The 19,341-nt window shown below is 56.8% G+C and overlaps 1 protein-coding gene across 6 annotated transcripts in view; it reads left to right on the forward strand.

Annotated features, from left to right (window-relative positions):
• Positions 1–19,341, forward strand: part of TUBGCP6 (tubulin gamma complex component 6) — a 30,672-nt gene that overhangs the window by 1,249 nt on the left and 10,082 nt on the right. For 3 of the 6 annotated variants that reach the window (XM_064491341.1, XM_064491340.1, XM_064491339.1), the window contains exons 2-25: positions 553–716; positions 4,128–4,338; positions 9,105–9,278; positions 10,216–10,337; positions 11,069–11,159; positions 11,294–11,403; positions 11,527–11,618; positions 11,716–11,855; positions 12,937–13,086; positions 13,694–13,775; positions 13,868–13,956; positions 14,019–14,158; positions 15,267–15,405; positions 15,701–15,772; positions 15,981–17,100; positions 17,240–17,298; positions 17,476–17,611; positions 17,692–17,860; positions 17,943–18,084; positions 18,169–18,363; positions 18,436–18,568; positions 18,637–18,850; positions 18,933–19,132; positions 19,211–19,314. In XM_064491341.1, the coding sequence (XP_064347411.1) occupies positions 553–716; positions 4,128–4,338; positions 9,105–9,278; positions 10,216–10,337; positions 11,069–11,159; positions 11,294–11,403; positions 11,527–11,618; positions 11,716–11,855; positions 12,937–13,086; positions 13,694–13,775; positions 13,868–13,956; positions 14,019–14,158; positions 15,267–15,405; positions 15,701–15,772; positions 15,981–17,100; positions 17,240–17,298; positions 17,476–17,611; positions 17,692–17,860; positions 17,943–18,084; positions 18,169–18,363; positions 18,436–18,568; positions 18,637–18,850; positions 18,933–19,132; positions 19,211–19,302 (4,236 nt within the window). In that variant the 3' untranslated portion in view covers positions 19,303–19,314. Of the gene's footprint in view, positions 1–552; positions 717–4,127; positions 4,339–9,104; positions 9,279–10,215; positions 10,338–11,068; positions 11,160–11,293; positions 11,404–11,526; positions 11,619–11,715; positions 11,856–12,936; positions 13,087–13,693; positions 13,776–13,867; positions 13,957–14,018; positions 14,159–15,266; positions 15,406–15,700; positions 15,773–15,980; positions 17,101–17,239; positions 17,299–17,475; positions 17,612–17,691; positions 17,861–17,942; positions 18,085–18,168; positions 18,364–18,435; positions 18,569–18,636; positions 18,851–18,932; positions 19,133–19,210; positions 19,329–19,341 lie in introns of those variants that run through there. The other 3 variants (XR_010383068.1, XM_064491338.1, XM_031463518.2) reach the window with 3 other exon arrangements.

The following is a 19,341-nucleotide window of genomic DNA, read 5'->3' on the forward strand; positions in this document are numbered from 1 at the left end:
CATGCAGTTGTCTGTCTATGCTTGCTTTCACCAGTCATGTGGGGTTTTTCCGATGTTGAGTAAATTGTCATGTGCCTTTGCATTCTGAGGCTTTGCTGAAAGAAGGTACCGTCATCACTCAGTCATTGCCTTACTGTGAGGTCTTGAAGTTGTTTCCAAACAGACAGTGCTGTAGCAAACATCCTGGCTTATGTGAATTTTTCTGTCTGTGTAACTTTTTGGTGCTGGGTTCCCCAAAATGAAACTTCTGGATTGGGAGAAAATTTCATTGTAAGTTACGTTGAGGCTCATAAACGTCAATAGGCCTCTGTTGTGTGAAATGGGAATTGGTAACCTTAATAGATTAATGGGTTTAGTTCCTTAAATGATTCACTAGGGGCGAAAACACCGTGTAGTACTTACCTACTTGAGAGAAATAGAAGAAACCTTCCGCTAGGCCTTTCTCATAGAGTAAGTGGAAGCGTGGAAGAGTTCCCTGGAATTGTCATCATGCTGGGGTGAAATCCAGACACCACGTCACAGGTAAAGTTTCCTGCTTCTTGCGGTCTCCAGGTCCCTCCGAGTGTGGATCCGTCGGAAGATGAAGGGTTCCAGTCAGCATCCAATCTGACTCCTGATTCCCAGTCCGAGCCGAGCATGACCCCAGACATTGACCTGTGGGACGCTGTGCTCACCTACGAGGCCAGCAAGCGGAGGTGCTGGGAGCAAGTTGGATGGTTCGTGAGCCTTTGCCTTAAAATACAGTGCCCACCCCCCACCCCCTACCCCAGTAACCGTGACCTTTACTCAGGGCCCAGATGATTGGGATTAGGAACTTGGAAGTTCCAGTCAAGCTAGTGTCCCAAATTGTGCACTGAGAGTTGATAGAAATGCAGATGGGAAAGGATTCTAGGCTGCACAGGTTCCCCATGGAGCCAGTAACTTCTGCAGATCACACTTTCCAGTCAGAGCAGTCAGTTGGCAACTGAGTTACATCCTTGCCAGGAGGGCTCCCAGTCAGAGGTGTCTGAGGGCAGCCTGGCAGCAGTGTGGTCAGTGCCCGGCACGGGGTGCTGATGAGGAAATTTCTTCCTGTCTCTGTTCTTCACGTTTAGAAGAGATGTGATGAGAAGTTCTGGTCATCGCAGTGCTTCCCTGATTGGTGCTCTTCTGGTCCAGGGCTTCTGCTCTCAGGACCTGTCATTCTGGTGTCTCAAAACCTCCTAGAGTGGGGAGTGAGGACACACGTTTGGTCAAGGGATCCTCTTGTCATGTCTCATCTACCGGCATTTCTGTGGGACAACAGTTTGGGGAGCACAGTGAAAGAATTGGGGCTCGCAGGGAGCTGAGTAACTCTGATGCAGCTGCGGCTCCTGCAGGGTCTCCTAAGGATGAGCGGCACATGCTTGGGGCGGACAGCTGTTCAGCACCTGTTGTGTGGGCCCCGCTCCTGATGGGGTCGCCTTCCTGGCGTGATCACCTTCCCCCACGTGGATTCCTTCAGGCACCGCCAGCTCGCTGCTTCCCTGAGCACCGCCAGTGTGGGCGATTGTCTTGTCTTTGGGGCTTCTCTGCCCTGTAGCTTCCCTTCGGGTCTTCATCCTGCCTTGTGTGCAGGGCAGATCTATCACCCTGTTCTCTGCTAACCCTCTGGAGTCTAAGCACTGGGTAACAGGCGGTTAGAACTTCCTTTTGTAAGTATTTACTAGTGGTGTTTTATTTACCAACTCCCTCTTTTCCAGGCGTGGTTTTCCAGGTCACCAGGGAGGAGACGTGATTGCCCAGTCAGTCAACATCCTAGTCCCCTGTTCTGAATATACTTAATCTCCTCAGTGTCCCCTGAGAGCAGAACCGACACAGAACCCCAGCCGTGAGGACTGCCCTGCGGCACTTCCTGTAGGAGGACCACAGCTGGTGCGTCGGCCTGTGTCCGTGCCCTGCTGCCACCTCTGCAGGAGATACCTTGGGCCCCTGCGGCTGGGCGCGCCCCAAGCTCGCTGCCTCCACCTCCTGCCTGTCTGGTCATAACCTGATGCCCCTGGCCCCTGGCCCCTGAGGCCTGTCACTCGAGTTCATTTGGAGAATCTTTTGCACTTGTCGCAGTTGGAATCCTAGCTGCCTGCTGGTTTCCTGCCAGGAGCTCTGAGCACCACCCCCCATCCCCCCACAGCCCCAGACTGTGAACTCTGCCCTTGCCGTGAGAGCCCTGGGGGACCCTCCATGGTGCTGCCCCCTGCGGGCCAGCACTGGTCTGAAGGCCGCCTCCCCTGCTGCCAGGTGTCCTCTGCTCTTTCTGTGCACCTGTCTGCCCCCAATCCTCACCCTGGGGGAGGCGGTTCCGTCGGGGGAAGGGCCAAGTTGTGATGAGTGCGAGTTCGGCATTTTCCTCCACAGGCTCTCCTCCCTCAGCCCTGAGTCGCCCGAGGGGTTGCACTGCCACACTAGCCAGGGGCCCGCCCTGGAGGAGTGGGCAGGAGCTGTGTGCTCACCTGCTCCTCCCTGGAGCACCGTTCAGAAGGGCCCCGATGCGGGGGTTTCCCTTTCCTCACACCCTTCTTGCCCCGGGAGTGCGGGCTGTGCCCTCCTGCTGACTCTGGACCTCAGGACTGGCCTTCCCCTTCCTCCTGCCCACTCCGGCCCATCCTCCACATGGCCGGTGCCACTTTCCAGGGATGGAAATCAGGGCACTCACTGCTCTGCTGACCCCGCTTCATGGCCACCCCTGCCTGGACTGTAGGCCCAGCGCCCCTGACCTCACCCCACATGCCTGCTGAGCCGCATGCACCCGGCCCCTTTCTCTTCCGGTCTCTGGGCTTTCACACAGGCTGCTCCCCCTGCCAGGAGTGCTGTTCCGCCAGCTAGGCCATGCTCCCGGGTCCTTCCTGACCAGCATCGCCGGTCCCTCTAGGAGCCCCGTGCTTCCTTGGAGCTTCTGTCTGCAGCACCCTCCCCCTGCCACCCCAGTGAGGGCTGGGCCTGTCCTCTCAGCTGCTCAGCCCTGCGCTCAGATCCTTGTGAGTGAGGGAAGGAGCCCCATTATGGTGCGTTGTCAGTTAAAAAGCATTTTTGTTTTTAACAAGTTCTGAGTTTTTCCTGGGCTCCTTTTATTAAGAAATTACTTTTTCCAGTGGATTAAAAAAAAACCGAGTTCTTTCTTACTTTTAGTAGGTGTTGCTGGTTTTCAAAGGACTGTTTGAAAAGTGATACTGTGTTTTTGCCCTCTTTTGAACAGTGTGACTGAGCTAGGTAGACACTTCCTGAACTTCGCACAGGACCCTCCGGAGGCGAAGACCCAGGGGCGAATGTGTGCCTAGAGCCACCCTCCGCAAGACCCAGTGGGCCTGTTTCTCTTAGGAATTCATGAATCTTTGCTGTGTGCCTCCTTTTTAGGGGGAGGGTGCTAAGATACACATAATGTAAAGCTTAACATCTTCACCATTTTTAAGTTACAGTTCCGTGGCAGTAAGGACATTCACGCTGTGTGACCACCACCACCATCGGTCGGTCTCCAGAACTTTCTCATCTTCTCAAATTGAAACTCTGTCCCCATTAAACACTAACTCTCCATCCCTCTTCCCCAGCCCCAGCACCCACCGTTGTACTTTGTGTCTTTGATTCTGACTCCTTTGGCGACTCCACAGGAGTGGGACCATGTGGTGGTTGTCCTCTGGTGACTGGGCTGTGTTATGTCCTCAAGGTTCCTCTGTGACACCTGACACGTGTCAGAGTTTGCTTCTTCTTTAAGGCTAGATAATTGTTCCCTTGTAGCGGTGGACCACATCTTTGTCCATCATCTGGGTCTGGACCCTGGGCTGCTTTGGCTGTTGTGACTGTGCCGCTGTGAGCCTGGGTGTGCAAACCTTGTGCTTGTTTTCAGTGAGTGACTTGTCAGCTTGAGGACCACCACGTGCCCCATGGGTACCAGGCGGGTGGGGACGTTTGCTGCTGCTTCTGGACACATTTCTGCACAGTTGTCTGCCAGAGCCTGCCAGATGCTGATGGAGAGGCAGGGCAGTTGGTTGGGGTTGGCACCTGCTCTGTATTCTTAGGTGTTTTGTTGTGTTGAGCCCCTCTTTGTCCTGTCTTTAGTTCCTACAGCTAAGGTGTGTGTCGCTCTGTCTACTCACTGCCCCCTTTGTCTCCCTCAGCACCCCCGGCCACAGAGAGGAGCCCTACCTCACAGAGGCGGGCAGGGACGCCTTCGACAGGTCCTGCAGGCTCCGCCATGGGGAGCTGCAGGTGGTGGGCGGGGGCCTTCTGCAGGCCCCGCAGCCCATCCTGGTGAGGGAGTGCGAGCTGGTGAAGGATGCCCTGAACGTCCTGATTGGGGTTGTGTCCACCACGTTTTCCCTGTGCCAGGTAAGGACGCGCTCACGTGGAGGCAGCCCCTGTGCTGGGCTGACGGCCGCCCTCTGCCTGGCGCTGTTCAAGAGCTTTACAGGGGAGACTGGGGCCCAGGGCAGTGAGTGGGCGGCCTTGGACGAGAGCCCCTGAGGGGTAGGGTGGCTCTGAGTCCTGGTGATTTTCTCCTTTCACTTTTAAAAAGTGTTAATTCATTAACATCCTTTTAAAAACTGAACAAAAGTAAGATGTTTATTGCCATCAATGGAACAAGAGAAGTGTCCCCGTTTCCACGCCCATCCTGGGACAGAGCGCAGGTGTGGTGACCATCACTATGTTCCCCACTTCTATGGGCCTCTCTCCTGGCCATGGTAGGGCTGGCTCGTCTGGGCAGTTGCTGTACTGTATCCAGCCTTTGGCCTCTTGCTGGGCATTTACTGAATAAAAGAAGACGTGTGCAAAGTGACACCTTTTATATGTGCTGTTCTGCAGCCTGCCATCACCTGAGTGTCCAGTCTCTCGTGTCTTCCTGCTCTTTCCTGGTGGCTGTTCTCAGACTTGGTGTGCCCTAGAAGCACATCTAGCAAACTTCTGAGGCCTTGCTGGTGCTGGGCTGGGCTGGGCTGGGCTGCCCTCTGGGACGCTGTTCTGGGCACTGTTTTCAGGGCCTCATAGTGTTCTGCAGTGTGAATGGCTTGACTCTATGAAGTGGAATCAACTACCCCCCACCCCTAAAATTGTGGTAAAATAAACATAACTTAAAATTTATCATCTTAACCACTTCTAAGTGTACTATTTAGTGGCATGAATTCACAATGTGGTGTAACCATCCCACTGTCTACTTCCAAAATTTTTCATCACCCCAGACTGAAACTCTCCTCATTAAACAGTAATGCCTCATTTCCCCTCCCCTAGTCCATGGCACCCAGCACCCACTTTTTGTCTCCGACTTTCCTCATACAAACAGAACTATACAGTTTATTCTTTAGTGACTGGCTTATTTCATTCAGCATAATGTTCTCAAGTTTCATGCAAGATGTAGCACATGTCAAAATTTCCTTCCTTTTTTAGGGTGAATAATATTGTATGTAGAGACCACATTTTGTTACCCATTCATCAGTTGATGGACACTCCTGGCTGTTGTGAATAGTGCTGTGGTGAACACTGGTGCACAAGAATCTGTTTGAGTCCCTGCTTTTAGTTCCTTTGGGTATATTCCTAGGAGTGGAATTGCTGGGTCATGTGATAATTCTATGTGTAACTTTTTGAGGAACGGACAAACTCTTTTCCACAGTGTCTGCACCCTTTTACATTCCCTCCGGCAGTGTCCCAGGGTCCCAGTCTCTTTGCCTCCTCACCAGTACTTGTCTACACCCTGACCCCTTTTTGGTAAATAATAGCTGTCCCAATGGATGTGAAGTGGTATCTCATTGCAGTGTAGATTTGCATTTCCATCATGACATAAATGATGCTGATCATTTTTCTATTTGTGTATCTTTTTTAAAGAAATGTCTGTTCTAGTCCTTTCCCCATTTTTGAGTTGGGTTGTTGAGTTGCAGGAGTTCTTTATACATTCCAGATGTTAATCCTTTGTGAGATATTTGCAAGTGTTTTTTCCCTTTCTGTAGGTTCTTTCCCCTCACTTGATAGTTTCCTTTAATGTACAGACATTTTAAATTTTGATGAAGTCCAGTTTATCTTTTTCCTTTTGTTGCCTATGCTTTTGATGTCATATTAATGAAATTGCCAAATCCAAGGTCTTGAAGGTTTGCCTCTGTTTCTTCTAAGAGTTTCACAGTTTTAGCTTTTAAGTTTAGGTGTTTGATCTATTTACAGTTAATTTTTGTATATGGAGTGTAAAGGAAAGGTCCAACTTAAATCTTTTTCATGTGGCTATTCTGTTTACTGATCACCATTTGTTGAAAAGACTGTTCTTTCCCCACTGAATGGTCTTGGTATCCTTCTTGAAAAGAAACTGACCATATATGAGTTTATTTCTGGACTCTGTTCCATTGGTCTTCATGTCTATCTTTATGTGAATGCAGCATTGTTTTGATTACTGTAACTTTAACTTTGTAAGAAATTTTGCTCGGGAAGTGTGAGTTCTCCGGCTTTTTTTTTTTTTTTTTTTTTTTTTTTAGATTATTCAGGGCCCTTTGCAATTCCATATGAATTTTAGGATGGATGAATTTGGTAAATTCATCCGTGGAATCCACAGATCATTTTTGGTGTATTATCCTAACAGTATTAGATATTCCAGTCCATGAACATGGGATATCTTCCCATTTACTTAGTTCTTTAATTTCTTTCAGCAATATCTTCTAGTTTTCACTGTAACAAGTCTTTTGCCTCCTTGGTTAAATTTATTTCTAAGTATTTTATTCTTAGATTGCTGTTGTAAATGGAATTATTTTCTTAATTTACTTTTTTGGATTGTTCATTGCAAGTATGGAAATACAACTGATTTTTGTGTGTTGATTTTGTATCCTAGAACTTTGCTGAATTTGTTTATTAACTGACAGGTTTTTTTTGTGGATTCTTTAGCATTTTCTGCATATAATATTGTCACCTGAAAATTGATAATTTTACTTCTTCCTTTCCAATTTGGGTATTCCAATTTGTATACATTTAAATTTTCTTTTTCTTGCCTAACTGCTCCGACGAGGACTTCCAGTGTTATTTTGAACAGAAGTGGTGAGAGCAGGCATCCTTGCCTTGTTCCTGATCCTAAGGGGAAAGCTTTCAGTCTCTCACCACTGAGTGTGATGTGTGCTGTGGGTTTTTCATACATGGCTTTTATCCTGTTTAGGAAGTTCCCTTCTTTTCCAAGTTGATTGAGTGTTTTTATCATGAAAGGCTGTTGAGTTTTGTCAGATTTTTTTTTTTTTTTTGCATCAGTTGAGATAATCATGGTTCCCCCATTCTATTAATGTGATGTATTACATTGGTTTTTATATGTTGAACTATCCTTGCATTCCTGAGATAAAACCCACTTGGTCATTGTATACAATTCTTTCACATGCTGCTGCATTTGGTTTGTTAGTATTTTTTGTTAGCATCGAGGTTTTTTGCATCTGTGTTCATAAGGAATATTGGCCTGCAGGTTTTTCCTTGTAATGTCTTTGTCTTGCTTTGCCACTGGTGCAGTATTGGCCTCTTAAAGTTAGGGAGTGTACCCTCCTCTTTAATTTTTGGAAGAGTTTAAGAATATTTGGTGTCAGTTCTTGAATTGTTTGGTAGAATTTACCGGTGAGGCCACTGGGTCTTGGACTTCTCTTTGTTGGGTTATTGTTGCTTTTATTTTCTGTAGATTGTGAAATTCACAGCACATCAACGTTTGCCACCTTAGCCTGCTGGCAGCGCTGTGCTGGTCCCAGCCTGGCGGCACGGGGCTGGAGGCTCCAGACGGCCCGGGCGCTCCCTGGACCTGCGGTATTGGGGCGGCCCCACAGACCCCCAGGCCCTGTTGCGTTTGGATTGGCCCTCGTGGTTCTTAGGGTTGCAGGAGACACCTCAGCCAGCGTTCATGAGGCCCTTTGAAGAACAAGGGTACTGCGCACGGGTCCTGGGGGGTTAGACACGGCACGCTCAGGGCCACAGACAAGGCCGTGGATGGGGCACACACAGACCAGGGCTCCGATGTTATTGGGGTCGAGGGCAGGGGCCTCGGGTTTCACAGGCTCACTCTTTATTAGTGAATTTAAAACTTAAGGGTGGGAATTAAGGCACGGGAAGGGAAAAGTGGGGTCACTCAAGGGGTCGGGTGTCCAGGTCACTCAGGGCGTTCTGGAAAGGAGGCTCGGGTTGGGTGGCCTTCCTTCTTTGTTGTTTTGCTGGGGGCTGTGTGGTCCCTTAGATGGACGCCTTGGCAGCGTCAGAAATCACACTACGGGGGGCTTTGGTGACTAATGGAAGCTTGTTTTTGGTTTGTGTAGACTTTCTATTTCTTGAGTTGGCTTTGTCTGTCCTAGCTAGGTTATCTGATTTGCTGGTGTGTATTATTCATCGTGTTCTCTTACAATCCTTTCTGTTTCTGCAAAATCAGGAGCAGTGTCCCCACTTTCATTTCTGACTTTAGTAATTTGAGTCTTTTATTTTCCTAAAGGCTTGTTGAGCTTCTCAATGAACCAGCTCCTGGTCCGCGACCTTCCTTTCCTTCCGTCAGCTCTGCGCTCCAGCTGCTCTTGTTCTACTTCCTTAACCTGTCAGCGTGGCTACTGATTTGAGACCCTTCCTCTTTCGGTGCCAGCAGTCGCGGCCATACCCTTCCCTCTTCACACTGCCTCACTGCGCCCCACGCCCCGGGGCTGAGAACAGTGTCGCGGGGACGTGCCATGCCAGGTGTTCGTGGGCCGCCTCTGGTACTTCCTTGAGACAGGTGGCCGGGAGCTGAATCATCAGATCGAAGGGCAAGCAATTCCTTGTGCTCTTGCCCCAAGCAGGTGTCTGTGCGCGCCACTCTGGTGGCTTGGAGGCATCTGTCTCCTCCCCCTTCCCACCAAGTTAGGCTTGATCTTCTAGACACGTATTCTCTTTCACGTGGTTAGTGAAAAGTGACACCTTGTTGTCTCCGTGTGTTTTTATTCCTGGGTGGGTGCTGGGGTGTGTTTGTGGCTATCTGCTTTTGCTTTTGGAACTTCTTGTTTGTGTGTCTTGGTTTGGGGCACCCGGTCTTGGGGGTGCTCTGGGCAGTGCCGTGGTTGGGGGCGTGGGTTGGACAGGATGCAGCCCCACACTGGGCTCTGGATGCCCAGCACCAGTGATCTCTCGTCTGTCCTGTCCAGCCGGCTCAGGCCTTCACGGTGAAGCAGGGCGTCCACGTGTCAGGAGCGTCCCCCGAGAGCATGAGCAGCCTCCTCTCAGAGGTGGCCGAATGCGGGACCCACTATGCGCGCCTGAGCCACTTCTCCCTGCAGCCTGTGCTGGACTCCTCATGCAGCAGGGGCCTCGTGTTCCAGGTATGCCCCGCCTCGCCTGTTGCGGACCCGAGCATGGTCCACATGCTCTGGAGAAGAGCCTCAGAGGCCCTGCCCCAGGTGACACCCAGAGTCTAACAATTACCCTTCAGAACAGGTGGCCAGCGATTGTGTCTTACCTCACCCATCACTTCCCTGGAAACTTGGGGCAGAAGCATTTGGGCCATGAGATAGTAGGAGGCAGGTGTGGCCAATGTTGGGGGCCCCAGGGGAAGGGCCAGTGGTGTGGGGTGGGGTGGATACATGCTGCCTGTTCCCCCTGGGTCCCCAGTGCAGGCGGGGCTGAACCAGGTCTCTCTTGAAAGCCTTATAATTGGTACATACATGGGGCACAGCCCATGGGACAGTGGGGGCAGCTGCTTGGGAGGGACAGGCATCCAGACAGAGAGAAGGGTGGCAGGGTTCGGGTCAGTTCCCCAAGTTTTGGCACTTCAGTGGGGTCGCTGGGGTGACATGATGAGGTTCAGGTTCTGGAAGGGGGCCAAGGGGGGCCGGGAGGGCAGAAGGAAACCAAGACCAGGTTGTCGTGCCGGGTGTCTGGGACGTGAGCTGGGATAGCTGTCTCCTTGCTGGTGGGTGCCTGGTATTGGTTCTGGAGTGTTCTCCAGTGGTCTGAGCGGCCAGACCCTCTGAGAGTTGGCGTCTGTGCACAGAGCCCAGCTACCCAGGGTCTGCAGGGTCTGCTTTCCTGGTGTAGCTGGTCCTGGCTGCAGGGACAGGATTGCAGTGGGCCTTGGACTTGCAGCTGGGCTGGGGTGTCTGGGTGTCACACCCAGATGCCCACTCCTTGGAAAAGGAAGCCCCAGGGTTGGGGGTGGAAGCCCAGCCTTCTCCCTGGCACTGGCTTCTCCTCTCTGGTCTGAGCTCAGTGGCTGGGTCCATGTGCTTGGCCGCGATCCTCCCAGCCCCTGCCCCACAGGCCTTCACCAGTGGCCTGAGGAGGTACCTGCAGTACTACCGGGCCTGCGTCCTCTCCACGCCACCCACCCTGAGCCTCCTCACCATTGGCTTCCTCTTCAAGAAGCTGGGCCGGCAGCTCAGGTGAGCCTCAGCATGGCGGTGTGATGGCTGGACAGGGGCAGGCATGGGGCTTGCTGGGCGTCTGGATAGCCTTTGACCCAGATGAGTTCACGAGGGGCTGGGTGCTGTCTGTTGGCAGCCCACCATGCGGGCCCTGCCTTGGGTCAGCGGCTCCTGCCTGAAGGGCACACAGGGCTCCTCCGTATAGACAGGCCTGGCCCCTGGCACCCACAAGCTGGTCAGTGAGCACCAGGCAGTGTGTCGCTGGCAGGTGCCATCTGGAGCCAGAAAATGATGGGCTAGGGTTGAGCGGAGGCGGGTTCAGTTCAAGAGGAGTTCTTGTAGGCAGGCTGGAGTGTGGAGGCCCCAGGGCTGGAGACAGGTGCAGTGAGGGAGGTGGGAGCCTGGGAGGGTCTGGAGGGTGCTGTCTGGGGCTGTGCCGCAGCGGGGTGCAGGGGGCGAGGGGCCATCCAGGACAGAGGAGGTGGCGACCTGGGCGAGGTGGTGAGTGCTGGAGAGGTCTCAGGGCAGAGCTGTAGGGTTGGGGCAGGGCTGTGGACTCTGGGACGCAGAGTCTTGGCCAAACTTGGGAAGGCGGTGGCGATGCGTGGGTGCCCTGGGAGGAGTCTGTCAGGAGGCTCCAGTCTGAGGTCCTTGAGGTGCAGGTGGTTTTAAAGCTGGACCACGTAGACAGGCAGAGGAGGACCTGGGACACGTCCTGCTCGCCTGATCTCACTGGCCTTTGTGTCTAGGTACCTGGCTGAGCTCTGTGGTGTCGGCACTGGCACTGCACTCCCGGGCGCTGGTGGAGGGGAGCCCAGGGCTGCGGCTGCCTTCCCCACCGTGAGTTCGAGTTCGGGATTCCTGAGTAGGCAGCCCCTGTTGGGGGGCGGGGCAGTGGCTGAGCTTGGAGGACAGGTGGGGGGCTGGATCCTGCAGTGTTGTGTGTGCTGATCCCCTCTCCTTGCTGTCTCCAGGGGGTGAAGCTGCTCTCCTACCTCTACCAGGAGGCCCTGGACAACTGCAGCAACGAACACTACCCGGTGCTGCTGTCTCTACTGAAGACCAGCTGCGAGCCCTACACGCGGTGGGGCCTGGGGTGGGGCCGGGGCGAGGGGCGGGGCTGAGCTCTGTCCTCGTGGCTGCCGCTCCTACGCTCCTACCCAGGTTGCCTACCAAGCACCTCACTGCTGGCCCGCCCACCCCGCAGGTTCATTCACGACTGGGTGTACAGTGGGGTCTTCAGAGACATTTATGGCGAGTTCATGATCCAGGTGAACCAGGAGTACTTGGGCTTCAGAGGTAGGTGGTGGCCGGCATTCAGGCTGGGCCTCCACGCCTTTGGGTGGGTCAGGGCTGTCGCTGGACACAGATCTTATGTTTCCGGTCCCACGTGTAGACAAGTTTTACTGGACCCATGGCTACGTGCTCATTTCCAAAGAGGTGGAGGACTGCGTGCCTGTGTTCTTGAAACACGTTGCTCATGACGTGTATGTCTGCGGAAAGACCATCAACCTGCTGAAGCTCTGCTGCCCCCGGGTGAGGGGGCGCTGCCCTGCACCACCCAGTGTGCCGTCTCATCCCCCCCCCGCCCCTCTTGTCCCTCTGCCTGTGCCCTCCCCCCACCCCCTGCGGCCTGGCCGGGTGTCCTTAGCTCTGGGTCAGCTGGGCTGGACCAGGTTGTGGTGACCTCAGTTTCCCCTGGAGTTTCACTAGTAGTTCTGTTTAGTTTCTGAGTGCTCTTTCCAAGACCAGAAGAGAAGCTGAAAGCATTTCAGAGACCAAGGGGGCAGTGGGCTTCTCCCCACCTCCTCCACCCTGGAGACGCCCCAGTGCGACAAGGGTGGGCTGTGTCAGCGGGAAGATGGATGTGGCTGTTTAGGGAATCATGTCCCCCTGGTCTGGGGGGCACGTGTGAAGGGGTCACAGGGTTTGGCTGTGCTCTGGAACAGAGGCCTGCACTGGTGTCCATGCGGCCGAGATCTGGTGGAGGAAGGCCAGGTGACTGTGATGGGGTGTGGACAGGCTGGCCCTTTGAGGAGGTGCTGTCTGATGCCCCAGCAGAAGGAGGTGGGTGGGGCATGTGGACACGGGTTCTAGGCAGCGGAATAGCCAGGTACAGGCCAGATCTGGGGCAGCAGCTGGCCGAGTGTGGGGCTGAGAACAGACTAGAGCAGCCAGGACAGGCTCAGGGCCAGGTGGGAGCAGCAGGTGCAGGGAGGGGCCTGATGCTGGTGGGCTCTCAGGAGCCTCTGGGAGGTTGGCTGTCGGGAAGTGGGGCTCCAGGGCGGGGCGGGGCTACATAGTGGGGCTCAGCTATGGGGAAAGGCCGGTGGTGGGCCTGTCCAATCTGGGTGGGCCTCAGTGAGTGGGTGTGGGCGTGTCCCACGTTCTGAAGAGTCACTTGGAGGCAGATGTGACCTCTGCCACAGGGCAGCCTTGGCCTGGGCAGAGACCTTGCACAGCCTGTCTGTGGTGTCCTCAGAGCTGTGGAGGATGGCAGTGAGGAATGCACTTTCTAAGAAAGCCGGCGTACACACAGGTCACCAGAAACAGGGAGGCAGAGCAGGATGTGGGTCCAAGTTTCTCTGGGCTAACTGCAGGTTCTCCTGTTCGGCAGCATTACCTCTGCTGCTCTGATGTTCCTGTCCCTCGCATCTCGGTGATTTTCTCCCTGGAGGAGCTGAAGGACATAGAGAAGGACTGTGCCATCTACGTGGGACGGATGGAGAGGGTGGCGCGCCACAGCTCCATCAGCAAGGAGGAGAAGGTGTGGGGGCACCTCGGGCTCTGGGGCCTTTCCTTGCCCTTCCCTCCCTTCTCTCCTATGGGGCTGGCTGGATGGCGGACAGCCAGGTCCTGCCTGAGCAGTGGCCCCAGGGCAGCAGGACCTGAGGTTCCTGCACTCAGTGGCCTCTGAGCTCCTCTCCTGCTCGGAAGGGGCAGGTGTACCAGAGCCTGAGCTCTGAGCATCCTGTGTACTGGAGAGGGGTTGATGAGGGTCCTTCCTGGCCTGGCACCAGGAGGGCAGCAGACCCCACAGAAGGGAGTGGGAGGGGTGGAGAGGCGGGGGCTGGAGGTGGAGAGGGGCTGGCCTGTTTGGGCAGCCTGGGCCTGACCCTCCATCCCTGCAGGGAAGCCCATCCCCTCTAGGGTGGGCACACACAGGCCTGGGGTCGTGGCTCCAGGTCGCTCTGTGAGAGTGTCTGCTGCCCTGGGAGCCAACCTTGTCACTGTGCAGGACAGGTGCCTCGCCCCCAGAGCCTGGGCACTGTCCCTGGAGAGCCTACCCGGGGTCTGAGCAGCCCCATTTCCCAGGTCATTCCAGGGAAGGGGACAGAGGATTAAATGCATTGATCACTGGTGGTCTTTTTCAGGAATTACGAATGGAAATTGCAAAACAAGAATTAATCATCCATGCCCGGGAAGCGGCGTCCAGGGTCCTGAGTGAGCTCAGTGGTGCGTGTGGCTTGTGTTCCCCCAACCCCCAGCCCCGTGTCTGGGGGCTGCCTGCTGGGCCTCTCACAGCAGCGACCCCACTGTCACTGCAGATCGGCAGATGTCTGTGCGGATGGCCTTGGATGCCCGGAAGCGAGAGCAGTTTCAGAGGCTGAAGGAGCAGTTCGAGAAGGACCAGGAGGTGGGTGGGGTTGGCCTGGGGGAGGCCGGGGAGCAGGCCGGGGAGTCGGCTTCAGCAGCCAGGCTGCCGGTGGGGGTGTTGTGCAGCGACGCCGGGTGGCCAGGCAAGAGGAGCTGGATGATGACTTCAGCTACGCTCGCGAGCTCCGGGACCGGGAGAAGAGGCTGAAAGCCCTGGAGGAGCAGCTGGAGAGGAAGGCGAGGTGAGCGGCGGGTGCCGTGGGCATCACAGCTGTTTGAGCTTTGTGACGGTCGTTGACTTTTATCTTGAAACCTTTCACGTGTACGTTCCAGTGGGAGGAGGTCTCAGCTCAGAACCAGCAGACTTGCCACATCCAAGCGTCCTTGGCTGTGTCGGGGTGTCTCCTCGCAGCCAGTTTGTGTGGCCTGGGATCTGGGCTTGGTCTGCACGCTCTGCTCCTGTCCCCTCTGTCTCTTGGTCTCTTTTAAGTTGTTTGTTTATTCCTGAACCTGTTAGCCTGAGAGATGGGAATTCACCCAGCACAGTGACCTGGAGTCTCTCCTGCTGTGTCTTCAGCTTGTCCTGCCCCAAAGAGGTGGCAGAGCTGGTGTCTCCAGGGGGACCCTGGTGGGAGGGGCTGTCACTTCCTGCTTATCATCTCGGGGTCCCAGTTGTTCTGACCCATGGGACTTTGTGGAGCTGTGATGGGCTCAGCGAGTGAAGAGGCCCTGTGTGCCTGTGCGTGTGCATCCATGCTGTTGGGAGTGTGCACGTGTGTGTGTGTGTGTGTGTGTGCATGTGGGGGATGTTACTGGCCTGTTTACACGTGCAGAAAACTAGGTGTCAAGGCTGTGCCCCTGGCCTGTGGCAGCTGAATTAAAAACAGCCAGTCCAGGTTTGAAACAAGTTTCCTGCTGGTGAGAAGGTCAGAATCACTGGATGTAACTCACCAGACCAGCTCTGAATTAAGCTGATGAAATGTTGATGTGCGCTGTCTACCTTTTCATGTTGATCTTCGGTTCTGTGGGCTTTGCACCAGCAGAATGGAAAGATGCCTCTCATGCAGCTCAGGGAACGAGGCCTTACCCCCGAGGCCCAGGCAGCCCTGGCCCTGCCAGTCCCTTCACTTCCGGCTGTGTGGGAGCACATCTGGGTGTTCACTCAGCCGATGCCTGCTCCACCATGGGGGCCTGCCCAGCAAGGCCCCTGCAGGTGTGGTGGGGGCCCAGGGGGCCAGCTGCCCGCCGTCAAACTGCCCATTAGGGGCCTGTGCCACGGAGAGCCATCCAGCCCACGGGCACTGGTGGGACAGTGCGCTGACCATGGTGACCAGTCCTCTGTGGCTGCAGGCAGGCGCTGGTGGACCATTACAGCCAGCTGTCTGCGGAGGCCGCTCGCCGGGAGCAGAGGGCACTGTGGAAGGTCCAGAGGCGAAGACTGGCCAGCGCTCGGCTTCGCTTTCTCTTGGACGATCAGAAACAGATTCAGGTATCTTGTGGTTTTAGATGGGGGTTCTTCCATGGCCTCTCGGGGTCTCATGGCCTCCTGAAGCAGCATGCAGAGCTACTTGTGTTCCCGCCTAGGAGGGTGGGTAATGCTCCCATCGGTGGCTCGGAGGTGAGGTGACTGGAAGAGGCTGTGCTGCCCTCGGACAGCGCGGACGGGGCTGCCCCGCGAGCACAGCGCCACACAGCCTTACCTGTCCTAGGCTGGCAGTTGTGGGAGGGGGCTGTGACTGCTCTCCGCTCAGCTGCTGCCTCACATCCTGCTGGTTGAACCTCAGGAGATGCTGAAAGACGTGTCTGAGGAGAAGCCCTTGGAGCTGCTGGCTGCCCTCTCAGGTGCCCACTCCCAGGTGAGGTCCTGGGGCAGGATCCAGGGTGCGCAGCTGGGGGCAGGGAGGGGATCTCAGCTGGGTGCCCCAGGCCAGCACTGCCCTGGGAGCATGGTGGGTGCCAGCCTGGCCTGTGTCCATCCTGCCATGGGTTTTGGTGCCAGTTGCAGAACTGAACTGGGGGTTAGAGTCAGATGACTGGAGGGGTTAATGTGCACTTGTGTTTCAGGCCTCCTTCCTGGGCCCCCAGCACCCAGCCAGAGGCAGCAGCAGTGATTTTGGGCGTGCAGAGCAGCACGTGGCTGTCTGGGATTGCTCCAATAGCCAGAGTGTGCTGACACCGAAGCCCCTCCAGTCTCCAGCAGCGGGGGCCTGCGGCTCACAGCCTGGAGCGGGCCCGCCGTTGGGGCAGGCAGAGGGGCCAGGGCCATTCTCTGTGGGCCTCAGCATCCAGGACTTCCTGCCCATGGCCCCGGGGGCTGAGCAGCCTGCGTTCCCCTGCTCAGCCCCCGTCCTGGAGGACGCACTGCAGACCATTGGCTCAGACCTGCCTCTGGTGGCTCCATCTGCACCGGTGGGCTTAGGGCCCTCTGGGCCACAGGAGTACGATTTCAGAACCATCCTGAGGCCGGCTATGGCCGCCGCAGCTTCCCCAGGGTCCCTCCAGACAGTAGGAGGTGGCTTGGGCAGTGAGGGGCAGCAGCTGTGGGAGGACACTCACGTGCAGCTGGACATGTGTGTCCCGGATGGGCAGGTCCCCATGCACACCTCCCCCCAGGAGGGGAGCAGCCAGGCCACAGGGCAGCTCCTTGGGCAGGTGTCAGAGGGTGGTGTTCCCACAGGGGGTTACGCTTCTGGAATGACTCCCTCCCGGCCACAGTGGAATGTCCACAGACACGTGTCTGATGCCAGCATCAGGGTGGGGGAGAACGTATGGGACGTGGCCCCTTCCCGGCCACGTTGGAATGTCCACGGACATGTGTCTGATGCCAGCATCCAGGTCGGGGAGAATGTGTGGGACGTGGCCCCCTCCCGGCCACGTTGGAATGTCCACGGACACGTGTCTCAGTCCCATGTAACACTAGGGATGCTCCCAGGGGAAGCTGAGTCCAATGTGCCCAGGCCCCACTGGACGCCCCCTGATCATAGGTCCCAGTCAGATCTTAACTTGGGGGCCCAGAGCCCTGCCCAGGAACGTGAGCCCCAGCCGCCCACAGAAACAGCCTCAGGCAGGTCCTGCGTGCACATGGCCGGCTCCAGCTCTGGCCTGGAGGAGAGTGGCCTCCAGTCCTCGCTGTCTGAGGGGGCTGCGCCCGCTGCCCTGGGAGGTGGCACGCCTGAGGAGCCAGGTCTGTGGGGTCCCCAGAGCTGTTCAGCTACTGAGGGTGTCTGGGGCCGTGAGGGGGGAGGGGGGTGAGAAGTCTGCTGCCCTGGAGCCCCAGGGCACTTGGCCCTGATGTCCCCTCCTGCCCTGCTTGCTCCACTCAGGCCCAGGGAGGAGTGGGGACACTGAAGACCTCTCTCCAAGTTGCCCTCCAGGCTCACAGGTCAGGGCAGACGTGGTCAGAGCTTGGGGGAGCATGTTCTGCTGGTTCCCCCTACCCCAGCCTTTTGTGGGCAGTGGGGGCTCTGTCCTGAGACCCACAACACTTAGGGGGCGGTGAGATCCCCTTCCCCTTCACATGAGGGGAAGGGGCTGATTCCTTGAGGCTGGGTCATTTTAGGAAGGCATGGCCGCCCAGAGCAGCCCAGACCTTGGCGAGGAGGCAGCCCAGCGCTGGGGCCAGGAGCAGGCCTACTTGGCAGGCCTGGCGGGGCAGTACTGCCTGGAGCGGTACCCGGACAGCTTTGAGGCCATGTGTGAGTGGGCTGGCCATGGCGGGTGGGAGCCTGGCAGGCCTATCCCTGGCATGTGACAGCGGTCTGTGTCACCCCTGCAGCAGAGCCTCCCGTCGCCCGCCTCCTGCATCACGGGCTTCCGAGAGCCTTTACCCTCCCCGAGGAATCCCGGGTCCAGTCGGACACGGATGAGACCGCGGTGCAGCTGAGCGAGCTGCTGCCCCTGCCTGTGCTCATGAAGCACTCCATCACTGCCCCTCTGGCTGCCCAGTGAGTGCCCTCCCGCCCGCCCCCGCCCCTGCCAGGCCCGGGCTGCCTGGCGGGCCCTGACTCCGGGCCCCCTGCCCGCCAGTGTCTCCCTGGTCAACAGAGCGGCCGCTGACTACTTCTTCGGGGAGCTGCGCCTGGGGGCGCACTTCGAGGCGCTGCGGCACTTCCTTCTGATGGAGGACGGGGAGTTTGCCCAATCCCTCAGCGACCTGCTCTTTGAGAAGGTAGCCAGGTGGGGAGCCAGCAGGCGCCGGGGCTGCAGGCGGGGTCCAGACACCTCAGGACGTCGATGCCCTCTGTCTCTGCAGCTCGGGGCGGGGCAGACGCCCGGGGAGCTCCTCAGCCCACTGGCGCTCAACGCGGTGCTGAGCAAGGCCCTGCAGTACAGCCTGCACGGCCACACCCCGCACGCCGCCAACCTCTCCTTTGCCCTCAAGTTCCTGCCTGAGGCCTTTGCCCCCAATGCCCCGGACGTGCTGAGCTGCCTGGAGCTCAGGTACAAGGTGAGCAGGACCCCCTAGTGGGTGCGAGGGGCTGTCCCGGACACGGGTGAGCTGAGCCAGCCTCCCTGGTAGGTCGACTGGCCCCTCAACATCGTGGTCACCGAGAGCTGCCTGAGCCGGTACAGTGGCATCTTCTCCTTCCTGCTGCAGCTGAAGCTCATGATGTGGACCCTCAAGGACATCTGCTGCCACCTCAAGCGCACAGGTGAGCATGGCGGGAGCCCGAGTGGCCCCTGAGCGCGCGGCCCCGGCTCACCCCCAACCTCTGCGCAGCCCGGGTGAGCCAGGCAGCCGGCTCGGTGCAGTTCCGGCAGCTGCAGCTGTTCAAGCACGAGATGCAGCACTTCGTGAAGGTCACCCAGGGCTACATTGCCAACCAGATCTTGCATGTCACCTGGCGTGAGTTCCAGGCAAGGCTGGCCTTGGTGGGTGACCTGGAGGAGATCCAGCGCGCCCACGCTGAGTACCTGCACAAGGCTGTCTTCAGGTGAGGCGAGGGTGAGGCACGGGTGCCGGTGCTGCATCCTGGGGCCCAGCGTGTCTGCCGCAGCACCCACCTCACTCCCCAGGGGCCTGCTGACAGAGAAGGCGGCACCCGTCATGAACGTCATCCACAGCATCTTCAGCCTGGTCCTGAAGTTCCGCAGTCAGCTCATCTCCCAGCCCTGGGGCCCAGCCAGCGGCCCCCGGGGCGCCGAGCACCCTAACTTCGCCCTCATGCAGCAGTCCTACAGCACCTTCAAGTACTACTCCCGCTTCCTCTTCAAAGGTGCCCGTCCCCCGGGCTGGGCGGGCTGGGGGCGCCCAGGGGCCTGGCTGCGCTGCTCACTGACCACCCTCCACCCAGTGGTGAGCAAGCTGGTGAACCGTGGCTACCAGCCCCACCTGGAGGACTTCCTGCTGCGCATCAACTTCAACAACTACTACCAGGACACCTGAGGCTGAATAAAGGTGCTGCCCCCTGACCCCGCGCCTCTC

Source organism: Camelus dromedarius, chromosome 11 (assembly GCF_036321535.1).
Source record: "Camelus dromedarius isolate mCamDro1 chromosome 11, mCamDro1.pat, whole genome shotgun sequence".
Taxonomy (NCBI): domain Eukaryota; kingdom Metazoa; phylum Chordata; class Mammalia; order Artiodactyla; family Camelidae; genus Camelus; species Camelus dromedarius.